The sequence below is a fragment of the Vombatus ursinus genome, unplaced genomic scaffold (genome assembly GCF_900497805.2).
Source record: "Vombatus ursinus unplaced genomic scaffold, bare-nosed wombat genome assembly UNPS02014924.1, whole genome shotgun sequence".
NCBI classification, from domain to species: Eukaryota; Metazoa; Chordata; class Mammalia; order Diprotodontia; family Vombatidae; genus Vombatus; species Vombatus ursinus.
The window spans coordinates 5,102,036-5,128,420 of record NW_020954702.1 but is presented as its reverse complement, the minus strand read 5'-3'; the positions used below and the strand labels follow the sequence as shown (position 1 = coordinate 5,128,420).

The 26,385-nt window shown below is 36.6% G+C and overlaps 1 protein-coding gene and 1 pseudogene across 4 annotated transcripts in view; both read left to right on the top strand.

The window, feature by feature from the left end:
- LOC114029275 overlaps positions 1-16,086 on the top strand; it is a 59,446-nt pseudogene extending 43,360 nt beyond the window's left edge.
- Positions 1-26,385, top strand: part of AGPAT3 (1-acylglycerol-3-phosphate O-acyltransferase 3) — a 163,590-nt gene that overhangs the window by 101,154 nt on the left and 36,051 nt on the right. For all 4 annotated transcript variants that reach the window (XM_027843615.1, XM_027843613.1, XM_027843614.1 and 1 more), the window contains one exon: positions 21,608-21,834. In XM_027843615.1, the coding sequence (XP_027699416.1) occupies positions 21,657-21,834 (178 nt within the window). In that variant the 5' untranslated portion in view covers positions 21,608-21,656. The remainder of the gene's footprint in view (positions 1-21,607; positions 21,835-26,385) is intronic.

Genomic DNA, 26,385 nt, shown 5'->3' with positions numbered 1-26,385 from the left:
TCCTTCATTCTGTATCAGTTCATGTAAGAGAAAAAAAATCACAAATCCATCAATAGGCCATCAATAGAACATTTCCATAGGACTGTATATTCACATATTTGTCATTTCTTCCAGCACAGTAATATTCTACTGCATTAATGTACCACAATTTGTTTAGCCACTCCCCAGTTGATGGTCATTTATTCTGCTTCTAGTTCTTTACTATTATAAAAAGGGCTGCTAAAATATTTTGGGCTATATGGGAAATTTCTTCTTATGAATGACCTTTTTGGCATATAACCCTAGTAGTGGAATCTCTGGGTCAAATGGTATAGGCATACCCTTTAGTCAATTTATTTGCGAAATAACAAATTGCTTTCCAAAATGGTTATACTTATTCACAGCTCTACTAACAGTGTACTAGTGTGTCCATCTTTTCTCAACACCGTCAAGATTGAATACTGACATCTTTTGTCGTCTTTGCCAATTTGCTGAGGGTGAGGTGAAACTTCAGGGTTGTTTTGATTTGCATTTCTCTTATTAATGATGATTTGATTGTAACAGTTTATTTAAGAACTGCTTGATCATACTTTTTGGCTATTTATCTTTTGGGAAATGGCTGTTGGTATTGGGATGTGTGTGTGTTCATTTATATATATATATATGTATCCTGATAACTCTTTCCTGATAACTGAAAAATTTTCATTTTTATGTAATCAAGATTATTTATTTTGTCTTTTATTGTTTCCTCTATTGCTTGTTTGTTTAAAACATAGGTGTGGCAGTTATATAATTTGCTTCTCTTCTAATTTTTCTAGAGTAAGATCTTTATATAAAGGTCATGTATTTCAAATTTATTGTGGAATATGGTCTCTATCAGACTGCTATTACAAATTTTTCCACAAGTATTTTTTTAATTTAATAAAGAGTTCTTTCCTAAGTAATTTATATTTCCAGTTTATCAAATGCTGGGTTGTTGAGTTCCATTGTTTATGACTTCTCCCTTATGTAATCTGTTCCACTGATCCACTTCTCTATTTTTTTTAAATTAAAAAAAAATTTTTTTTTTGTCTAGGCAATGGGGTTAAGTGACTTGCCCAGGGTCACACAGCTGGTAAGTGTTATGTGTCTGAGGCCGGATTTGAACTCAGGTCCTCCCGAATCCAGGGCCGGTGCTCTGTCCACTATGCCACCTAGCTGCCCCTACTTCTCTATTTTTTAAAAAACTAATACCATGTTTAATAACATGTTTTTGATGACCCCTGCTTTATAATGTGTCCTAGAAATGCTATTCCTCTTTCATTTCTACCTTTTTTCATTATTTTCCTTGAATTCTAGATCTTTTGTTTCTCCAAATAAATTTTATTATTTCATTGAGTTTTGTAAATTATCCCCTTGGTAGTTTGACTTGTATAGCATTAACATGTTAAGTTAATTCTTAAAGATAATAGAATTGACTAGTTGAACCACTTATTCTTAGAGTTTAATGGTGTATGTTCCCTGAACAAATAAATTAGTTCATAAGTAGAGTGGTGCGTTGGTCTCAGTTCATTTTACATAGGATCAGTTCCTTCCTCTGACCTAGTTTGCTGGTTTCATTCTTAGCAGTGACACTTAGCAACACTCTTTATTGTTTGCGCGCGCGCGCGCGTGTGTGTGTGTGTGTGTGTGTGTGTGTGTGTGTGTATGCTTCTCTGAATTCCCTGGTTTTTTTTTAAATAAACAAGTAATCAAATTAAGCAAAGTTAAGTAAACAAATACCGTAGTTGTAGGAGGAAAAACTACTTCTCTATGTGATTGTACTTTAATTTCCTCTTGGAAGATGTGAACCGAGTGTAAAATAGAGAAAGATCAACTTGCATTGATTAAACTCTTAATTACAGAAGGTTAACTTGATACCATGAGATATTCAGTGAAAAAAAGCCATCTATTTAGCACCCACAGCATGTGAGGTAAAGAGAATACAAGAACAAAAGCAAAATAGCTCCTGCCCTGAAGAAGCTTTACATTCTCCTCCAGGGATACTTTGTTGTTGTTCTGTCCTTTCAGTGTTGTGTCTGATTCTTTGTGACCCTATTTGAGGTTTTCTTGGCAAAGGTACTGGAATGATTTGACATTTCCTTCTCTAGCTTAGTTTACAGATGAGGAAACTGAAGCAAACAGGGTTAAGTGACTTGTCCAGGGTCACAGAGCTAGTAAGTGTTTGAGGCAGGATTTGAACTCAGATCTTCTTGACTCCAAGGCTGGAGCTCTTTCCACAGTGCTACTTAGCTGCCCTACCACTTGTATACATTAGATAAATATAACAGCACCTTATTTGAAAAGGGAGAGAAGGTCAAGGAATGCTTCACAGAGGAGGTGGCACCTGAGCTGATCTTCAAATGAATATTCAATCAATATGCATTTAATTAATGTCTGTTATGGGTAAGGAATTCATTTTCCATGATAAACAAAATGCACTCTGGGCCTCTATCACTTTTAAAAAGTTAATATTTTATTTTTCTCATTTATATGCATAAACAACTTTTCAATGTTTGTTTTTAAAAATTTTGAGTTCCAAAGTCTCTCTCTCTCTTTCGCCTCTCCCATCATTGAGAAGGTAAGCAATTTGATAAGGTTATATTGTAGAGTCATGCAAAATATAGTTCCATATTAGTCATGTTGTGAAAGAAAAAAGACCACTCCTCCCCCAAAATAACAACCCAAGAAAAATAAAGTTAAAAAAAAAGTATACTTCAGTTTGCGTTCAGACTTCATTAATTCTTTCTCTGAAGATGGATGGTATTTTTCGTCTTGATTCCCTTGGAATTTTCTTGGATTATTATATTTCTGAGAATAGTCATTTACAGTTGATTATTATGCAATATAATTGCTACTGTGTAGAGTGTTCTCCTGGTTCTACTCATTTCCCTTTCCACCAATTCATGTCTGTCTTCCCAGGTTTTCTGAGAGCATCCTGCTTGTCATTTCTTATAGTACAATAGTATTCCATCACAATCACATGTCACGACTTCTTTCGCTATTTCCCAATTGATGGGCATCCCCTCAATTTCAAATTCTTGGATACCACAAAAAGAGCTGCTATAATATTTTTGTACATATAGGTCCTTTCCCTTTTTTTTTTTATTTATTCGGGATACAGACCTAGTAATGATATTGCTGGGTCAAGGGGTATTTGTGATAGACCTTTGGATGTAGTTCCAAATTAGTCTCCAGAATGATTGGTCAATTCACAGCTCCACCACAGTGCATTAGTGTCTCAATTTTCCATCCCTTCCAACATTTTCATTTTCATTCTCTGTCATATTAGCCAATCTGATACATGTGAGGTAGTATCTCAGAGTTGTTTTAATTTGTATTTCTCTAATCAGTAGTGATTTAGAATATTTTTCATATGATTATACATAGTTTTGATCACTTTGTCTGAAAGCTGCCTGTTAATATCCTTTGATCATTTATTAACTGGGGAATGGCTCTTATTTTGATAAGTTGGACTCAGCTCTCCATGTATTTAAGAAATGAGACCTTTATCAGAGAAGCTTGCTGTAAATTTTTTCCATGATTATGATTACTGTGTATTTCCCTCCATTCTATTTCCCCTCTTGTTTATCCTACTCTTTCTCTCCTTTCACCCTGTCCGTCCTCAAAAAAGGATTTTGCTTCTGACTACTGCCTGACTTATCCTCCTTCCCTTTTTTTTCAGCCCCTTCTCCTTCTCTCATCCCTTTCCCCTCCTACTTTCCTGTAGGGTAAGAGATTTCTATACCCGAGTGTGCATATTATTCCCTCTTTGAGACAATTCCTATGAGAGTGAGGTTCAAGTGTTCCCCCCACATTCTCCATCTTCTCCTCCACCATAAAAGCTCGATTGTGCCTCTTTTATGTGAGATAATTTACCTCATTCTGTGTTTCCTTTTCCCCTTCTCCCAGTGCATCCCTGTTTCTCACTCCTTCATTTTTTTTTTAAGATAATCATCCCATTATATTTAAATCACACTTATTCCCTTGGTCTATGTATACTTCTTTTAACTGCCCTCATAATGATAAAATTCTTAGCAGTTAAAAGCATCATCTTCCCTTGTAGGAATGTAAACTGTTTAACCTTATTAAATCCCTTAGGATTTCTCTTTCCAGTTTACCATTTAATGCTTTGAGTCTTGTATTTGAAAGTCAGATTTTTTATTCACCTCTGGTCTTTTCATCAAGAATGCTTGAAAGGCCTCTATTGCATTGAATATCCATTTCCCCACTAAAGTATTGTACTCAGTTTTGCTGGGTAGGTTATCCTTGGTTGTAATCTTAGCTCTTTTGCCCTCTGTAATATTGTATTCTAAGCCCTTCATTTCTTTAGTGTGGAAACTGCTGTATCTTGTGTAATCCTAACTGTGAATCCATGATATTTGAATTGTTTCTTTCTGGCTGCTTGCTGTATTTTCTCTTCATCTAGGAGCTCTGGAATTTGGCTATAGTATTCCTGGGAGTTTTCATTTTGGGATGTCTTTCAAGAGGTGATTGGCAGTTTCTTTCAATGTCTGTTTTATCCTCTAGTTCTAGCATATCAGGGCAGTTTACCTTGATAATTTCTTGAAATTTGATGTCTAGGTTCTTTTTTGTTTTTTTTAATCATGATTTTCAGGTAGTTCAGTAATTCCTAAATTATCTCTCCTTGATCGAATTTCCAGTTTAGTTGTTTTTCCAATGACATATTTAACATTTTCTTTTTTTTTCATTCTTTTGATTTTGTTTTATTGTTTCTTGGTATATCATGAATTCATTAGCTTCCACTTGCCCGATTCTAATTTTTAAGGAATTATTTTCTTCAATGAGCTTTTGTGCTTCCTTTTCCATTTGACCCATTCTAGCTTTTAAGGAGTTCTTTTCAGTGAATTTTTGTGCCTCTCTTCTCATTTGTTCTATTATGTTTTTTAAGGTGTTACTTTCTTCAGTATTTTTTTTTGTGCCCCCTTTACCAGCTTTTGACTTTTTTCTCTTGCATCACTCTCATTTCTCTTCCTAAGGAGGAGAATCTCCTGACCAATGATCTGACCCCCTTAGCCTGGGTTGCTTAAGAGCTCCAGTAGCTCTTTTTGCTGATTGAATTGCCCCCAAGGCCTGTTGCTGGCTTGCCAAGGTGCAGCTTGCTGCTGCCTTTCCAGGGTGTTGCCTGAGCTGGACTGCACTCTTCTCTCACTCTGGTGGGACAGACATTCTAAGTTATCTTGCGCTAGAAAATTGTTTCACTCTGTCCTTTTGTGGGTTCTGCTGCTCCAGAATTTGTTTTGAGGCATTATTTAAAGTTTGGAGGGGTATTTGGGAGAGCTGCCTTTTCTCTGCCAACTTGGCCACCTCTTTCTTTTAAATTCTTTCCATCTTCCATCTTCCATTGAGATGTCACTGTCACCTTTGATGACATTTATCCCTGGCCATCCTTTCCAGTGCTAGCTATACCTTTATTCACACCCTGAACATACTGGTCTTGCAAGGGAAGTAGGAATACTCCTTGTTTTCTACTGCCACTTCCATATGCTCCCTTAACAACTATCACTCAGCATCTCCTTCTTTGAAGTTCAATCCAATAAAAATTTTCCACTCAATTCAGCGTTTCTTGACTTTTTCCTTTCCTTCCTTCCTTTTTCAAGTAGGTCAAAACCTGGTTCACTTCCTCCTCAACCCTTGCCTTTATGTTAGGGGACTTTAACATTGATGATCCCTCTAATTCCCTAACCTCCCAATTTCTCAGTTTCCTTAAATCCCATGACTTAATTCTTCACTCCACTTCATCAGTACACATGGATGATCATACCTTGCATCTCAGTAGTACCTAGAAATGTTCTACTTCCTTAATCAAAACTCACATAGTTGTCTATATGACCATAGCTTTCTATCATTTTGTATTTCCCTATGCATCAGCCCCCTAAATCACACTGAGATGTCCAGTTCACTGCTGATGTCACTACTCAGTGTTTCCTCAGACCATAAAAGCTGCTCTGACTTTATCTTTTTCTCCTTTCCAGTCTCAACCCTGTAGTCAATTCAATTCTATACCATCCTTTATTATACAGTCTTTCCTTTGCCCCCTTGTCCTATTAATGCCCATCCCTTACCAAATCCCAGCCATGGATGATTCCTTCCCGTCTGTTCCTATATGCTGCTGAGTGGAGCTAGTTGAAATCACACAACTGTGCCCACTGGGGAAATTAATTTTTCAAGTAGGCCTTCACTGCAAAAATGTAGTACTTCCCTTCTACACCAATTGCTGTTTCCCCACAAAAACTATTCTGAACCTTTTCTTCTTTCCTTCCTCCCACACTTTGTACTTCCCCGCTTTTTCTCACTTGTTGACCTTCTTTACTGAGAAAATGGAAACTATTTAGTGTTAGATTCTACTTTTTTCCCTCTCTTCTTCTCAAGTCCCCTTGACATCATCCTGTACTCTCTCTCCTTTTCCTTCGTTGTCTAGCAGTGAGGTAGCTCTTTGCCTTGTTAAAGCAATCTATCTATTCATTGATCCCATCCTCTCTCTCCCCTTATCCTTCAATCTCTTTATTATGTACTGATTCCTTCTCAGCTATCTTCAAACATGCCTGTATCTTCCCCATCCTTAAATCTGAACTATCCAATCAAACTATTGCTCTGTATATCTCTTTTGTTTCTTAATTCCTAGAAAAAAGCAACCCCATTTTCTCTCTTCTTAGTCCCTTCTCCTCTTTTCACAGTTTGGTTTCCACTCTCTTCATTCAACTGAAACTAGTCTCTCCAAAGTTACCAGCAATCTCTTACTTGACAAATCTGATGGGCTTTTCTTAGCATTTTACCTCAACCTCTCTGCTGTACTTGACACTGTGGACCACCCTCTTCTCCCAGATATTTCTCCTCTCTGGGTGTTTGTGAATGATCAGTACATCATTCTTGGTTCTCCTTGGTAGCAAATTGACCCAGTAGATAAAACATTAGGCCTAGAATCAGAAGACCTGAGTTCAAATCTGGCCTCAAATACTTACTATCTGCCTGTTTCCTTAACTATGCTTAGGGTATATTCAGTTTTGCTGGGTAGGTTATTCTTGGTTGTAATCCTTTTTCCTTTGCCTTCCAGAATATTATATTTAAATTTATTCTGGTCATAGTGTACAATTTATTTTTACATGTTGCTATAGCCTTTTTGTTAATATGTTTTTCAGATTTTTTTGTGTGAATTTTCATCAGAGATATTATTGGTCTCTTCTCTGTTTTGTCTTTGGTTTAACTATTAAGACCTTATTTGTATCATAATTAGGTAGGATCCCTTCATTTCCTGTTTTTGCAAACAGTTTAGGTCATAATTGGATTTGATTGTCTTTTGAATATTTGGTAAAATTCACTTTTAGTTCATATAGTCCTTTCTTTTGGAAGTTCCTTTAGAGCTTGTTCAATTCATTTCCCCCCACCCCGATTTGTGTATTTAATTGCCTATTTCTTAATCTGTTAATGTGTATGTTTTATAGTTTTTATATATTTATCTATTTCATTTAAATTAGTGGTTTTATTGACATATAATTATAGAAATACTTTAAAATATTTACATTTATTTCTTTATTTTTTTCTATTTCTACTTTCCCCTCTTGTTCTAACACTTCAGGACAATTTTCTTTAATCATTTTCTTATATTATTGTATCAAGATTCTTTTTTTGATTGTAGCTTTTTTTAACTTCAGCTGAAGTTAGATTCTGCTTTAGTCTTTTATTTCAGCTCTATATGTCTCTATTTCAAGTGTGTCTCTTGCAAACAGTATATTGTTGGATTCTGTTTTCTAATCCGTTCTGCTATCTGCTTCTGTTTTATGGGTGAGCTCACCCCCTTCATATTCACAGTTATGATCATTAGCTGTGCATTTTCCTCTGTTCTATTTTCTTTTGTTTATCCTTCTCTCTCTCTCTTTATCCTGTCCTCCCTCAGAATTCTGTTTTGCTTCTGACCACTACCTCCCTTAATCTAGTTTCTCTTTTATCATTCCTCCCTCTGCCCCCATATCTTTTCTTACCTTCCTCTCCTATTTCCCTATTGGGTAAGATAGTTTTCTATACTCCACCAAGTGTGGATATATACATTCTTCCCTTTTGAACCAATTCTGGTGAGAGTAAGGTGAGAGAGAGGAGAGAATTGCCCACCCCTCTCTCATTTTCCCTTCCACTATAAAAATTCCTCTTTGCATGCTTCTTTTATGTGAGAAAATTTTCCACATTTTATTTCTACCTTCCCCCTTCTCCCAATGCATCCCTCTTTCTCACCTCTTCACTTTTTTTGAGATTATCCCAACATAACTGATTCAGGCTCATGCCCTTTGTCTCTGTAGACTCCTTTTAATTGCTCTAATAATGGTAAATTTCTTAGAAGTTACATGTATCATCCTCCAAGGTGGAATAGGAATATATATACATATATATTATATATGTGAATATAAGTATACATATATAGGAATATAAACAGTTTATCTTTATTGAGTCTCTCTCTCTCTCTCTCTTTTTATTGGTCTAGGCAGTGGGGTTAAGTGACTTGCCCAGGGTCACACAGGTAGTAATTGTCAAGTTTCTGAGGCCAGATTTGAACTCAGGTCCTCCTGACTCCAGGGCCAGTGCTCTATCCACTGCACCACCTAGCTGCCCCTGTTGAGTCTCTTGTGATTACTCTTTCATGTTTACTTTCTTATGCTTCTCTGAAGTCTTTGATTTGAATGGGAAATTTTCTATTTAGTTCTTATCTTTTCATTAGGAATGCTTGAAAGTCTTCTATTTCATTAAATATCCATTCCCTCTCCCCCTTAAGGGTATATTTAGTTTTGCCGGGTAGGTTATTCTTGGTTGTAATCCTTTTTCCTTTGCCTTCCTGAATATCGTATTCCAAGCCCTCTGCTCCTTTAATGTGGAAGCTGCTAAAATCTGTGTGATCTTGACTGTTAACTTCATGATATTTGAATTGCTTCTGAAATAATACCTTATGCTCATTACATTAGAAAACATGGTTTAAAATATTCAAATTCAGATCTGGCACAGCTAGGGGAGAATAAGTGTGCTATTACACCATTGGTATGTGTATGTGCTCATGTTCATTGGTTTTCCTAGAATTGTAAAACTGTTCATGTCCTTTGATCTGTCATTCCTATGCCTAAAATATGCTCTAAGGATATTATTCACAAGAAAAAAAACCTGACATTTTTGTAGAAGAGTATTCCTAGCAGCACTATTGACAATACAAAAAATTGCAAACAACTCATGCTTCTATTAATTGAGGTAATGGCTGAAGAGACTGTGGCATATTAATGAAATGGAAATTACTATGCTATTAGAAATTACAAATATGAAAAATACAGAGATACAAAACTTTATGTGGAATATGCAGAACCAAGAGAATAATATACTCATCAGTGATAACTATGTCCACTGATATCTCTCAGTTTGGAGGAAAAGAGTTCGAGGCAACTCTTAAAGCATTCTTGCCTCTTCTACCAGACAAGTTCTCCATTTCCTCTTTATTCTTAAACACTTTTTATTCAGGTCTATCTTATAGTTCAGTATTTCTATCTCTGTTTCCCTCTGCAATTGTGTGTGTTTTAGCCCCTCATTTTAACTTTATATAAATCTTTGTTTCAAGCATATTTTTATAAAGAGCATATTGTAAATTCTTTTTTGCTAATCCATTCTGTTATCTTCTTCTTTTTATGAGTGTTTATTCCTTTTATGTTCATGATCATGATTGTTTATTTCCTTCCGTCCTGCCTTGTAACTTTTTCCTTTCTTTGCTTCTACCTGCTACTTGACAAATAAGACAGAGGTAAAAGAGAGAGAGGTTACCTAACTCTTGTGATCTAGAAATTAAATGGCCTATCTTTACCTGTTGCCATTCTTCTCTGCCACTTGTCCTCACCTCCCCGTCTCCCTCTCTCACCACGTCCTAGGTTTTTACTCATACTTTTATTTTAATCCCTCTTTAGTAGTTTTCTCTCTGACATTGGAGTTTGTTTGGCTTCTGAGTATTCCTCTACATATTCTGCCCCTCCTTTTAAACACTTCTTTCCCCTACCCTTGTCTTTGCCCCTTAGAGGCAGCTAGTGGTGCAGTGTATTTAGCACTGGATTTGAAGTCAGGAATATCCAAGTTCATATCTTACCTCAGACACTTAACTGTGTGACCCTGGATAAGTCACTTAACCTCTATTAACCTCAATTTCATTAGCACAGATTGGCACTTATATAATAGTAGGGGCTCTATAAATACCTCTCTGCCTCCTCCCATTTTCCCTTTAGTTGAATGTATTTGTATACTGTAATATTTATGTGTGTGAATGTGGGTCTGTGTATTGATGTTCAATCTTTTTTTATCTTGTTCAGATGAAAGTGGAAGGCTTACCTTCCCTGCCTCTCCTCCTTTTCCTCTATGTTTAAAAAATTTGTGTGCATCTATTATGTGATATAATTATTTCCCTTTCCTTCTACTTCCTACTTTAGTATAGTCTTGTGTCCTCCTGTTTCTGTCTTCTCCTGAATCAAAACAGAACTACCCATTCTGTGAATAAAAAAATAGTGTCTTCTGTATACTGAATAACTACCCCGGTTTTATTCTTTCCTGTATTCCAGATATCCCCAACTCTTAATACCTGATTCTTTTTCTAAGCACAGAATGGCAAGGTCAGATGGGGCCATGGAGATCATCAGGTCCAACTTCTTGTATTACATATGAGAAAACGGAGATCCAGTGAAGTGAAGTGATCCATATAAGCTCCAAAGGGGAATCTAAGTACTTGTCAAGTTTTAAAAATAGAAGAAAGTTTCATAGGAAAAAGGGAAGAATTATTGAACATTTGGAGCTTAGAAACACTTTTGAGGCTCATCCAAAGGACAAGAGACCTGGATGCTTTAAGAAAGAAACAGTTGCTTGTTTCATAGTGACAATAATGCAGATATATAGATCCTGTCAAATCCAGTAAGAATCAGAGCTAGGTAGTAATTGCTGGTGATTCTTGGCTGAAAGACATTAATGCAGCTATTTGTTGATGTGATAACAGAAAAGAGGGCTTCTGTCTTTCCAAGGGATGTATCTAAGATGTGGCATAGCACAGTGCCTGGCACATAACAGACACTTGATAAATTTTTATTAACTGGCTGACTGTCAGAAAATCTTCTAAGATTTGTTAGATAGATAACTATTATTCTGTTTCTGATGAATCATGTGGGACCAAATTATACTGCCAGAATAAATTGAGAAAGCATTGTTAAGATTACTGAGTCTTGGGCAAGAACTTGATTTTCAGGATACAAGTGATGGTTTCATCACTGCTACTCTTTGAAGCTAATAGCGATAATGATGACTAACATTTAAATATTAATTTAAAGTTTGGAAATCATTTTACGCACACTGGAAAGACAGATTTTAGAAATGACTCACTGTTTAATAAGATCATATCTAAAAACAAAATTGATGTTTCCGAACTACCCACTTTTGTCTCCAACTTTCAAATTGACAAATTCCTAACAGGAAATTTTCTACCGCTTAGTCTGACCAATTTGCAAAGTGTCTTACTTTTATATACACACATATATATGTGTATATATATGTATACATATGCACTACTTATATAAAATATTCCATTCTCTACCATCTCTTCCCCCTCTACCTTGAAAGGAAACAAAATGCCAAATAGAGCATATAAAGGCATCTGCCTTTGACATCATGTTTTGCTCTGTGAGATTAGGTTGAGGGAATAGACTTATTAATCAGTAATGCCTCATCTACAGTTTTGATTTATTGAGTATCTGGGTGTTCTATAATTCATAGTCATATAGCATCACTGAGGAGAATATCTACCTCTCTAACCCACCTTCAGTTTCCTTTGCTGAATCATCATCATCTGCCTTTTACCCTCTGAACATGAAAGTCTCCAGATACTCCGTCCTATACTTTCTTCTCCTTTCCTGCTCTCCCATATATTGTATAGAGTCTTCTTTGCCCCCCATAAATAATTAGTTGCTGAGTTTTGCTCAGTTTACCTTTCTATAACATGAGATCATAGATTTAGAGCTGGAAAAGGGACCTCAGAGTCCACTGAATCTAACCTTCTTATTTTATCGATGAGGAAACTAAGGTTTCTAAAGGTTAAGTGACTTACCTCAAGTCACGTATTGAGTAAGTGGCAGAGTCAGGAATTAAATTCAAGTCCTTTGTCTCCAACTCCAACTCTCTTTCCATTGCACCATGACTGCTTAAAAAGGGGCCTAAAGAAACTAACTGCTGGTTCAGGATCACTCAGCTTGTTCATGGCAAGGTCAGGTATAGATCCTAAGGTCTTCTTAGCCTGTGCTCCAATATGCATTCCACTGTGGTACATTGGTCAGACCCTAACTAAACAAAAGTTATTCCTGAAGAAGGGACAGATTCAGGAGGTGTTGAGAAGGGATAAGTAGTAGCAGGTCCAGCAACAAATGGTATATATCTAGTGAAGAACAAAGATAAGTAAATAGTTACCTTCCTCAGCATCTTGTGTAAGAGGTCGGTGGCACAGGTTTGAGGATTCTCATTTTGTATTCATTCTGCATTTATTCTAGTTAACTTCTGTGCTTAGGCTTACAGGGATGAAGGAAAGTTGAGCTATTAAACACTAACCTGAATATATGTCATAACTTAGGATTAGAATATATTTTGTTGACTAAAGCTATAGGTCTTTCAGTTGTCTCCATCCCCTTATGTGTTCTCTTTAAAAAAAAATAGAATTCATATATTAGAATTTGTTCCAACATTTCATCTTTTTCTCTTTTAAAGTTTATATGACATTTTAGTATTTTTTAGTATAGCTAAAGAGCTATATAAAGACTATAAATCATTAGCTAGTTCTCCTTTACCATTCAGTTTTTCATCTTAATAATTGGCAAAGTAGCTAAATTTTGCTTTCTTATGAAACTGACGTATTTTGATCTAGCTATTTGGAAAAGAAGTATAGCTGATAGCCAAGGAGAAACCATTCTTTCTCCTCAAAGAAGGTACTAATGGTTGTAGCTATTTATACAATGTGTCATACCATTAAATCTCGAAGGGCTTAGTTTTGCATTCTATGTAGAATTGAGCTAGATCTTGAGAGGTCAGTCTTTTAGAATAAATTTAAAAGTGATAGAAAAATTACACTTAGACCAATACCTTCCATTGTATGCCACAAAACATTCTAAATAGATACATGACCTTAATTTCCCAGATCATTATATAAAGACAAATGAGAAGAGAATCAGATTATATGACTCATACCTATGGGTAGGTGATGTATTCTTAACTAAACAAGAAATGTAAAGTAATTACAAAAGATAAAATGGATAACTGATTGTATGAACCTGCAAAGCTTCTGCACAGACAAAATTAATGTACCTAGGATAAGAAGGGAAATGGAAGAATGGGGGGAAAATCTTTGTAATGAATTTCTCTGGTAAGGGTTTCATATCCAATATATCTAAACAATAAATAAATAGATATGTTATGACTAAAAGCCATTCCCCAGCAGATAAGTGGTCAAAGAATATGAACAAAGAAGAATTGCAAAGTATTCACAATCTCATGAAATAATGCTCCAAATCACTAATAACAAGAGAAATGCAAATCGAAATAACCCTAAGGTTTCACCTCACATTCTACAAATTTGCAAAGATGAGAGAAAAGATTATTATTTAACATTGGAGGGGTTGTGGAATGATTGGCACAGCAAGACATTGCTGATGGAGCTGTGACCATTTTGGAAAGCAATTTGGAATTATGCATATAAAGTGACTGAAATGTCCATACCCTTTGGCCCAGATATTCCATAATGTCATGGGCCTTATACCCTAATGAAGCCACTGATAGGGAGAAAGTCTCTGCATACACCAAAATATTTATAGCAGGACAAAGTGCTGTCATAGCACAAATTTCAAAGAATTGGAAACCCATCAATGGATGTCCATCAATTGTAGAATGGCTAAACAAATTTTGGTACATGAATGTAATGGAATATTACTGTATGAAATGATGAATGTGAGGAATGCAGAGAAACATGGAAAGAGCTATGTGGTACATAGAACCAAGAAAACAATATGCGTGATGACTACAATGATGGAAATGAAAAGAACTACACACCAAAAAATCATGTTATGAGACAGCTCTCTGGGAGGATTAGGGGAAGGATATTTAGGATAACTGTGATGATGTGAAAAACCAACATCAATTAAAACTTATTTTAAAAAGATATAAGGCCTGAGGATTCAATTAATGATGAAATTTTTAACATTATCATTTCCAAATTAATGATTATTGTAGTCTGTGAATGATGAAGCCAAAAAACAAAGGTGGAATGATAAAGTTTTGCTGATTGCCCCTGGCTATCGATGCTGCTATAGTCCCACCTCCCTAAAGTCAGATCTGGCACAGCCCCTAATACTTAGGTAGTAGAGTAAAAGAGGCAAGTAGCATTACTTCAGTTCTTCTCAGGATTGAGTCATTGTCTGCTTTGCATGAATGTGTAGTTACATAAATATGAGAAACATATATTCATTATTAAAAAGTTATAAAAAATTATTGTCTTTTGATTTGTTTTTCCAGTAGTGACTAGCCATTCTCCCTTATTTCATTCACTGTGCTTTATGGCCAGGTGCAAGCACACACTTAAAAAGTCTCAGACTTTGGTTATTGGTTATTAAAATTATTGTAGCTTCTTAACGTTTAGCACCCTTCACAAATCTGTGGATGACTCACAGGTGAAAAAAAGCTAATGGATGACAGAATGAGGATCTAAAAAATCTTGACAGGTTCAGTGAATAATATAAAATCCAATAGAGAGGATTCTCTCCCTTCCCAACCCTCACTCCTGGGGAAAGACACATTAGCTGCAAGCTTCCAAAGGATACTCAGAACACTGTGCCCTTCAGTCCCTCCACCTTGGGCTACTGCTTCATGAAGTAGATGCTACCTGTGGTTTCCACCATGATGATGAAAGTCATCTAGAAACCAACTGGAAGAGTGTCATTGGCAGCCATAACTTTGCAAATGATGTATCGTTTGATATTGACATGTTATCTTCATCAACCTGAAGAGGGCTCTCCTGACACAAAAGTTCTCACAAGAGAGGAGAGCCTCAAGTAGTATAAAGCCTCAACTACTATAACGCAATGCAGACTGTGGAATGCAATTGAAAGCAGACTATTTGTATAAGTGAAAGATCATCCATGGTTTCTGCCACTTGTATAATGGTCAGGAAGCTTGTGTGGGGCTTGAGGCTGATATAAATCCTTCAGATCCTGTGATGACAGTCTGTTGACTCCTGGCTTTACCTATACTTATGGACCTACCATTGGAGAAATTCTGGAAGAGTTTCCGGACAAAGAGGACATTATGCTAAAGGAAAAGGAGGATCGATGCATATGTATACCAAGAACTTCTGATAGTAGCAATGGCATTGTTGCAGTTCAGGTAGCTCTGGGAGCTGGTATTGGCCTGGCCTGTAAGTACGCTGCAAAAGACGAGATCTGTTTGACTTTGTTCAGAGATGGTACTGCTAATAACGGCCAGATATTTGAAGCTTACAATATGACAGCTTTGTGGAAATTACTTTGTATTTTTATTTGTGAGAATAATCAATATGGAATGGGAACATCTATAGACAGCAGCAGCCAGCACTGACTACTACAAAGAATAAAGGTTATAAGAATGAAGATAGATGGTATGGATGTTCTGTATGCCCCTGCATTAGCAAAATTTGCAGCTGCCTACTTCATATCAGGAAAGGACCCCAGGCTGATAGAACTAGAGACCATATCATTATTATAGATACAGCATGAGTGACCCTGGGTTCAGTTATCATACTAGGGAAGATAGTAAGGAAGGGAAAAGTAAGAGTGACCTTACCATGCTTCTCAGGATAATATGGTGAACAACAATCTTGCCAATACTGAGGAATTAAAGGAACTTGATGTTAAAGTAAGGAAAGAAATTGGGGATGTCTTCCACTTTGCTATAGCTGATCCAGAGCCACCTTTGGAAGAATTAGACTATCAGATCTATTATAGAGAAGCACCTTTTGAGATTTGTGATGCATATCACTGGATCAAGTGCAAATCTGTCAGCTAAAAGCAGAGTGTATCTGTGGAAACTTAATTATGAGGCCATTAATGGGACATTATCTTGTCAGCTTTAAGAAACTAATTGTTAGGTTTAAGTGTTCTTAGCTTTCTTAAGGAAGGGATGAAAGCTACAAAAATAAAAACATTTTAAAGTGTCATTAAAGGATACTAATTATATACATTAAAATCAAAGGCTACTACTAGTTACATACATGCTATATCTGTTCATTGTTTTACTAAAAGAACCTAACCAATTAAAAAACCTCAATAGAGAGAATTGTAAAATCCTATACTTAGGTTAAAAAAAATTAACAAGTTCAGTAGTTACGGTTATACTAGCAGTTCATTTGAAAAGAATTTTGAAGTTTTGGATCCAGCAGTTAATGTGGTAGCCAGCAATGCCAATTCTTTGGCTCCTTTGAGAGGCGTATCATTTAGACCATAGGAAATAAGGAGTAATGTGCTACATTTTGGGCACCATATTTTTAGGACATAGCTGATCTGAAGAATTTCAAGAGGATAGTGGCCAGAATGATCAATCAATAAACATTTATTAAGTGCCTAGTATGCCAAGCAATGGGAATATAGATTCAAAGAATGAAATAATCCCAACTCAACAGGAGCTTATATTCTAATAGGGAGGACAAGAAGTACATGTATAAGTATATGCCCAATAAATAAAAAGAGAATAAATACAAAGTAGTTTGGGAAGGAGAAACCTGGTATTTGTGAGATCAAGAAAGGATCTTGTAGAAAATGATTCTTGAACTGCATTTTGAAGGGAGGGATTATATGATTTGGAGGTGAAGAGGGAGTGTATTATAAAGTATGTAAGATGACCAGTACAAAATCAGATGGAGTGTTATGTGTGAGGAACAGAGAGAAGTTCAGTTTGGATGGGTTCCAGAATGTGGGAAACTGGAAAGATAGTTTGGGGCCAGAACTTGATGCATTCTGGCCATGCTCTTCACCACTGGTGGTGGTTTTTTGTGGTTCCTAATACACTCAGCCAGGACTAGGTGTAGGTATGATTTTTTTACCCTTCATTGCCCACTTCCAGATTCTCTTCTAGCCAGACACTTACCAATCCCTTTTTCCTTTGAATTACATGAAAAGGTGATCCTTTCCTTTGCTGAGGCAAACCCCTGTATGTCGACAAGGGATCTCATTCCATCTGGTCTTCTCCAGCAGGTTGTTTTATCATCCTTACTTTCTCATTTATTTCATTGTCTTTGTACTGGCTGATTCCTTACTGTTTACAAATATGCCCATTTCTCCCACGTTCTCAAAAATCCCTGACCTGATCCATTCATCCCCACTAGTTATCATTCCATATCTCTCTTCCGTTTTGTGGCTAAACAACTTGAGAAGGCTATCTACAGTCTGTTTCTACATCCTTTCCTTGCCCCCTCTTCTTTACTTTCTACAGTCTGAATTCCTACCTCATTCATCTGAAACTAGTCTCTCCAAAGTTATGAACAGTTTCTTTTTATAATGTTTAATTTTTATTTTTTTAGTTTTCAGCATTCACTTTTATAAGATTTTGAGTTCTAAATTTTTTTCCTCCCTCCCCTCTCTCCTCTCCAAGACAGTATGCAATCTGCTGTAGGCTATACATGTACAATTATATTAAACATATTTCCACATTAGTCATGTTGTGAAAGAAGAATCAGAACAAAAGGAAAAACCATGAGAAATAAAAAAAGAGAAAATAGTGTGCTTCAGTCTGCATTCAGACTTCATAGTTCTTTCTCAGGATATGGACAGCATATTCCATCTTGAGTCTTTTGGGATTGTCTTAGATCATTGTATTGCTGAGAAGAGCTAAATCTATCAGAGTTGGTCATGCTGTTACTGTGTACAATGTTCTCCTGGTTCTGCTCACTTCACTCAGCATCATGAAGAGTTTCTTAATTGCCTAGTCTAATGGCTTTTCCCTCAGCCTTCCTCCTTCTTGACTATTGTAGCCTTTGACATGGTCAGTCACCCTGTTCTTGATACTATTTTCTCTCTAGGTTTTCATGATGCTGTTCTCTTCTGACATTCTTCCTACCTATCTGATCACTCCTCAGTATCCTTTGATGGATCTTCATTTAGGTTGTACACATTAACTATGAGGCTCTGTCCTAGGTCCACTTCTGTTCTCCCTCTATATTATTTTGCTTGGTAAGCTCATCAGTTCCCATGGATTCAACTGTCAGCTCTATGAAGATGATACTCAGATCTGTATGTCTAGCCCTAACCTCTTTCCTGACCTTAAGACTTGCATCTCTAACAGTCTTTTGGATATCATGAACTGGATGACCCAAAGACCTTTCCAAAACTGAACTCATTTTCTTTATGTCCAAACCCCTACCTCTTATGAGCCACCCTGTTATTGTGTCATGTACCATCATCCTTCTAGCCACCTAGGTTGCAACTTAGGTGCCATCCTTTATTCTTCACTCTTACCTCCTCAGTTGCCAAGTCATGTTGATTCTGTGTTTATAATGTCTCTTGTACATGCCTTCTTCTCTCCTCTGAAACTTCCATCACCCTAGTGCAGGCCCTCATCACCTTGCACCTGGATTATTACTATAGCCTTCTTTCTGTTCGGTCCACCTACCTCAAGTCTCTCACCATTTCAGTCCATCTTCCCCCTCAGCTATCAAATTCATCTGCAAGTCTGACCATGATACATAATCATGTGTCATCCCCCCCCCCCCACCTTTCAGTCAACTCTGGTGACTCCCTAATGCCACTGGATCAAACATAAAATCCTCTGTTTGGCTTATGTAGCCCTACATGAGCTGTTCCCTTGCTACCTTTCACCCTTTTTGTACCTTACTCCTCCATACGTACTTTGCAGTTCCATGACACTACCCTCTTTGATGTTCTTCAAATATGAAATTATGTCTTTTCACTCTGGACATTTTCACTGGCTGTCCCCTCCCTGTCCCTGGGGTTTTCTTCCTTCTTGTCTTTACCTCCGAGGGTCCTTGACTTTCTTCAAGTCTTAGCCAAAATCCCACCTTCTACAGGAAAACTTTCTCAGTACCCCCTAATCTTAGTGCCTTACCTCCAAGATTATCTTTAACTCATCCTGTATATATTTTATTTATATATAGTTGTTTACATGTTGCCTACCCCATGAGATTCTGAGTTCCTTAAGAACAGCAAGGACTTTGCCTTTTTAAAAAATGTATATTCTTAGCTTTTAGTACAGTGCTTGACACATAAATGCTTCTTGACTTGACTTGTTTTTCACTCCATAAAGATCCTATCTAGATCTCAGTGGTAGTTCTCTATGGGCACCTGGGTCATTGTCCTATGAGGAAGGTCTCAAAGATTTCAATACCTGGCTCTTCACCTTTTGATCCACCCTTAAGCTGAACCTTCTATATATTTTCCTTTAATTAGAATGTATGACCTTTGAGAGCAGGTACTATTTTGCATTTCTATTTGTGTCCCTAGCACCTAGCACAATTCCTCACTCATATTATAGGCACTGAATAAATATTTGTTAAATTGAAATGGAATATTTCTGGAAGGAGCTGAATCAATATAGTTAGTATGATAATATACCCCAAATTAGTTTACACAGTTAATATAATATGAGTCAAAATATGAAGAACTGGTTAAAATCATAATGAATTTGGATATGGATATGGATAAACACAAGTTAGTGAGGGTAGATTTGTACTTTCAGACTTTAAAACAAATATATATCATCATTATGTCCAGAGTTGGAATATTAACCAGTTATCACAAAACTCTTTGGTGCTGGGAGTAAAATAGTAAACTAGATGACTGTAGCAGTGCAACATTTTTTTAGTTAAAAAAAAAACTTTGTACGTAAACAATGAGGTCTTTACTAGAAATAAATTTTTAAAAAGAAAAAATTTCTTTTAAAAAAAAAAGAAAAACCATCTATGATTCAGAGTCCTATACAAAAGTACAAGACAGATTTTGGGGGCTGGTAGTAGTGGGGATACACACACATACACACACATAAAATGAAGGGAAGAGACTCTGGATTGATGGTCAGGGCTCTTGGCTAAACATCTAACAGGGTGAGAGAAGTGGTTATAAATAAGAGATGTTACAAAGGTAGAATTGACAGGACTTGGCAGCTTAGCTGCATATGGGGAGGGTTGCATGAGAGAAAGTGAGAAATGAAGGATGACACAGGTTGTAAGACTGGGTGACTGGATGGTAGTACGTGCCATGATGATAGGGAAGCTGAGAAGAAGGGAGGGTTTAGGAGTAAAGTTAAGTTCAGTTTTGAGTAAGTTGAATTTAACATTTCTATGGGACAAAAATGTCCAATAGGGCAGCTGGGGATATAAGTCTGGAGATCAGGAAAGAGGTTAGAGCTGGACAAATCATTCTGAGTATCATCTGCTTAGAGATGATAATTGGGAGCTGATAAGTTCACCAAGTGAAATAGTATAGAGGACCAAGGGAAGAGGGCCTAGGACAGAGGGTTAGGAGCATCCATGGTTAGTGGGTATGACCTGAATAAAGACCACCAAAGGAAAATAAGGAGTAGTCAGATAGGTAGGAGAAGAATCAGGAGGGAGCACCATCATAGAAATCTGGAGAGGAAGAGAGCGTCAGAGAGAAGAGGATAATAATGTTGCAGGCTACAGAGAGATCAAGGAAGATGAGGATAGAGATAATTAAGAGATTGTTAATAACTTTGGAGACAGCAGTTTCATTTGAATGATGAAGTCAGAAGCCAAACTTCAGAGAGGAAATAACTGACAAGTAGATATCTTTATTCATTAAAATTCTTGAAGTGCAGGTATCTGCAGGGGATAAGGACAGGGACTAGACCTGTGATTTCATTGGTATTGGGACTTCCTTTACCCGTGTAGGTCAACACTTTCTCTTCAACTTAAAGCATTAGCGTTTTAGTGCCCTCCAAGTGACTTGCTGACCATCACACAGCCAATATATATCAGAGGCAGGACGTGAACCATCTTCCTGGCTCCAAGGCCAGCTCTCTATCTACTAAGCCATATTGTGTCTGCAGTATGTAGTAGCCGCAAAAGATACTTAATTGATTGTGTTTATGTTTTATTATTGAGTCTATAATAATTTTTTAAAAGAACCTGATGGTTCAGGAGCATTGTCCTAAAGTGAGTTAAGGCAATAAATGAGAGCCCTTTAAATTTTTTCATTGTTTACACACTAGCCTTTCAGTATAAAAAGACCTGGGTTCTGGTCCAGACTATGATTTATTAGCCATCATCATGTGTATAATTGCTTAATTTCTCTGACCCTCATTGCTTATTTCATTATTGCTTAATTTCTCTGAACTTGTTTACTCAATTGTAAAATAAGAAGCTTAAGTAGTTACTTTTCATTAGGTTGTTGCGAGGAAAGTGCTTTATGAACGAATTATAAAGTATATAAATGTGAACTACTAGTATTAGTAGTCATTCTGTATAAATGTGAGCTACTCGTTTTAGTAGTTATCTGTTATTGTTGTCATCGTGATGCCTTGGAAAACATCACTACAACATTTTTCCTCTTCTTTTCAGGACATCTGTGCTAAGTGAAGGACCCTGCATCCACTACTAAGTGACTACCATGGGCCTACTTGCATTTCTGAAGACTCAGTTTGTTGTACACCTGCTCATTGGGTTTGTTTTTGTTGTAAGTGGGCTTATCATTAACTTCATCCAGCTGTTCACCCTTGTCCTCTGGCCTATCAACAAGCAGTTTTACCGAAGAGTAAATTGTCGCCTTTCCTATTCGTTATGGAGCCGTGAGTATTTTTTTGAATTGTGAAAGTGCTAGACATTTTAGATCTAACATAACTGTTGAATTGTTTACAACTGCAAATAAACCATTTTCCAGCCCTCAGCAAGCATGTTGAGATCACTTAAACATAACTTATAATGCTGAATATATTTTTATAAAGTAGAAGCTATAAAACTTTAGCCAGTGGAAATGTTCTGTGGCTTTATGGGGTTTAGTTAGTGAGTATTGTAAGTTGATAAAATGCATTCTGCAGCTTAAAAGGTCACTTTATTCGTTTAAAGTTTGGTTTATAACACCCTTCCTTGTCATTCTTCCCACCATATATTTGCAAGCAGAACACTTTCCTCTTTCATTAATGACATCCATATCTGGAATGTCTTTCTCTTTACTATGTCCCCTTCCATAATCTCATCAGTAGTCATACTTGTGACCCTGGCCCCTCAACTTCTTAATCTTTAATTCCATACCTCCGTCTCATTCTGCTTCAACATCTTATCACACTTTAGATCTCCACCATCACACTTTAGATCTCCACCATCACTCAAAACTCTTTCTCTTCCAAGATCCTGAATTTCAGAATCCCCTTGACCACAATTTCTTGTCCTTCTACCTCTCACACAGCCTCCTTCATCTTGCACATGCTGTTCAACATCATTGTGACTGTCTGGTTCCTTTGTTCTCCCTGCCCATCACCCCTATGCTAGCATCACCCTCTGTTCCTCCTTAATATTTTGAAACTATAGTTGCTTACTTCACTGAACTCTCCTCCTTCCATTTTCCCATATACTTCCATTCTTTCTTATACCTGCTACTAACCAATCCTGTTTCACACACTGTCTGTCTTCTCTGTTACCATGCCTGCCTGAGTTCTGCCAGAGAAAGACAGCAAATTGTCCTGTCTGCTAAAAATTTGTACTATTAGCTTTTAACTGTGCCCTTAATGCTATACATCAATTCTTTTATGAATCTATAACTGACTCCCTATCACAATCCTTATCATCTATGTTTAAATCACGAAATTAAGGAATTGGAAAGAGCTTCATCAGCCATCTAATTGACCCACAGCTGAAAAAAAAATCCCCACTACAGCCTGCCTGACAAGTGAACATATCCTGCCTTTTGCCTGAAGACCTCCTGAGAGGAAGAAACCTTGTAGCATTTCAAGGCAACCCATTCCAGTTTTGGATAGCAAGTATTTCTTCACATCAAGCCTAAATTTGCCTCTTTGCAGCTTACATCTATTGCCCCTAGTTTGTGTTCTCCGGAGCCAAAAAGAACAAATCTAATCCTTCTTGCACATAAAAGCCTTTCCAGTACTTGTAATCATCTATCATGTGCCCTTCTCCCATACCTCTTGAGTCCTCTCTTCTTCAGGCTGGACCACCCCAGTTCCGTAAACCATATCTTAAGTGGCATAGACTTGAGCAATATGGTGCAGTGCAAAAGTTCTTAATCTTTTTTGTGTCATGGACCCCTTTGGCAGTCTGGTGAAGCCTCTGGACCCCTTCTCAGTATAATGGTTTTAAATACGTAAAATAAAATATATGGGATTACAAAGGAAACCAATTATATTGAAATACAGTTATCAGAAATATTTTTTAACTTCATCTATCCCAGGTTAACAACCTTCAGGTAGTAAAAAGAGAACTGGCTCTGGATTTAGAGGCTCTGGGTTCAAATTCCGCTTCTTATGTGTACTTACTATGTGATATTTTCAAGTCATTTAACCTCCCTGGGCCTCAGTTTCCTCATCCCTAAAAACATAGGGTTGGACTAGATGGCCTTTGAGGGCGCTTGCCTCTGAGGTCCCTCCCATCCCTAAACCTGTGATCTTATGTTTCTTTCACCATGCTGGCTGTCCTCCTGTGGACACTATCCAGCTTATTAGTGTCTTGTAAAGTGTTGTTCTCAGAAGGGAGCACGGAAGAACAGACTTCAGATGAATTTTGACTAGGGTAGAGTACAGTGAGACTGTCCTCTCCTTATTATTGAAAACTCTGCCTGTCTTATTGCAGTCCAAGTTTGCATTAACTTTTTTTTTTACTTCCACATCACACTTTTGGCTCATGTTAAGCTTGCAGTCCACTAAAACTTTGAGATATGTCAGGCAAACTGCTGTCTAGCCATGCCTTCCCCATCTTGTACTTCTGAATTTGATTTCTGGAATCCCAAGTGTAACCCTCCACATTTATTATTATAAAATTTCATCCTAATAGATTCAGCATAATTTGGGGGCTTATCAAGATCTTATGAGATAGCCTGACTATTGTTCAGTATGTTAGCCATCTATCCTAGAATTATGCCATCTCCAAATTTGATAAGAATTATGTTTATAACTTTATTGAAATAATTAATAAAATTTCATTATGAATTAGAAAATCATCAACAAAGATGAATATTTGTAAATGACTTCGTATTTGTAAAGTGCTTAGCACAGTGCCTGGCACATAGTAGGCCTTTAATATATACTTGTTCCCTTTCCCCAAATAAAAGCCCTCCCCCATGACAAAAGTATAGTCAAGCAAAACAAATTTGTGTTATAATGTTCACATCTGGAAACTTAATAGTTGTGTGACCCTGGGCAAGTCACCTAACCCTTTTTGCCTTGGTTTCCTCATCTGTAAAATGAACTGGAGAAGGAAATGGCAAACCGCTCCAGTATCTTTGCCAAGAAAACCCTGAATGGGGTCATGAAGAGTCAGACACGACTGAAATGACTGAACAACTGTATCTCATTCTATACCTTTGCCTTTCCACCAAAACGTTTGAGGCATGCTTCGTCATTAGTCTTCTGGAGCCATTGCACTTTTCAAGGTTATTTATCTTAATAATCTTGGTCTATGCCTAGTTTCTGCCAGAGTACTTTGCAGTTTTCCCAGTAGTTTTTGTCAAATAGTGAGTTCTTGCCCTAATAGCTTATTCAGTTCCATAGCAATCAAACTACTAGATAATTTTTTACAGGGCTAGAAAAAATAATAACGAAATTCACAAAAGAACAAAAGGTAAAGAATATCAAGGAAATTGGTAAAAAAAAAAAAGCGAAGGAAGGCTGCCTCACAGTACCAGATCTCAAACTATACTGCAAAACAGTAATCACCAAAACAATCTACAACTGGATAAGAGTGGTTGATTGATAGAATGGATTAAGTACACAGTATACAGAAGTAATTGACCATAGTAATTTAATATTTGATAGCTCACTATCTTTTATTGTTTTTGTTATTGATATAGTCAACTATGCTGATAGTTTTCCAAATACTGAACTAGTCCTGAATTCCTGGTATAAATCCAGTCTGGTCAAAGTGTATGATCTTTGTGATATCCTGCTGTGGTCTCATTTCTACATTTGTTTAGGAAGTTTTTAATGCTCTAATGCATGATCAGTTTTTGTGATAGTGCCATGTACATCTAAGAAAAAGGTATGTTTCTTTCTATTCCTATTCAGTTTTCTCCAGAGGTCTGTCATATCTAACTTTTCTGAAAACCTTTATCCTTACCTTCTTTCTTATTTATTTTATGGTTAGATTTATGTAGTGTTCTGAGAGGGGTAAGCTGAGATCTCCCACTAATATAGTTTTACTGTTTTATTTCCTTCTGTAACTCATTTAATTTTTCCTTTAAGAATTTATATGCTATGTCCTTTGTTGCATATATATTTAATACTGCAATTACTTCATTATCTTTGTGTTTTATGCAGCATACTGAATATAGTTGGAGCTTAAGAGGTGTTTGTTACACAACAATGTATCCCTTGTTTGAATGTACAGAATCTTTTATTTAGTAGGTGGTAAAACCCTAACAATGTGACTTCTGGATTGATCTTTTGGAAATCATTTAGTTTGTGGATCCTGTTGACCTTATGTGGGTAACTATGGATTTTCTTGAGTGAAATGATAGCTCTGGTTGCAGAGTTATCCCTTTCCCAATTCCCCAGCCACAGATTACACGAGTAAGATTTTCAGAAGAAGAAAAATCTCCTTATAGGACTGTTCTAGCCGTTATGGTAGAGTGCCTTTCGGTTTCACTCTGACTATAGTGACTCGATAACTTAGATTTTAGATATGACTTAATCCAGATATACAGTGATAAAGGCTGTTTCTCTTCTCCTTATTTTGGTAGAACCTTTTGGCTTTTGAATGAGAGGGAGAATTGGATTAATTTGTTCATAATGTGACTTATAAAATGTCACTTTTTCTATGTTTGCCTGTGTAGCATGTGTGCATATGCACATAGCAAGAGTAACATTAATAAATCATAGCAGGATAGGGAGCTCCACAAAACAATGTTAAAGTGTTATTTTACTTTGTTATATTTGATTTTATCTTCCACTAGAGCAAATTACAACTCCATCAAACTTTCTTAATTATATATAAAAGTTGTCCAGTTTTCCCATTAATACCATATAAAGAATCTACTGAACACATTGTAGATATTTTTCTTTCTTTTTTTTTTCATATATCAAGAGTATCATTGTGTCCCTTATACTGTATTTATATTATTTCTTATTTTGTTACATGATCAGGCTGCCTCCCTTCCTGGTCACAAATGTCCTGAA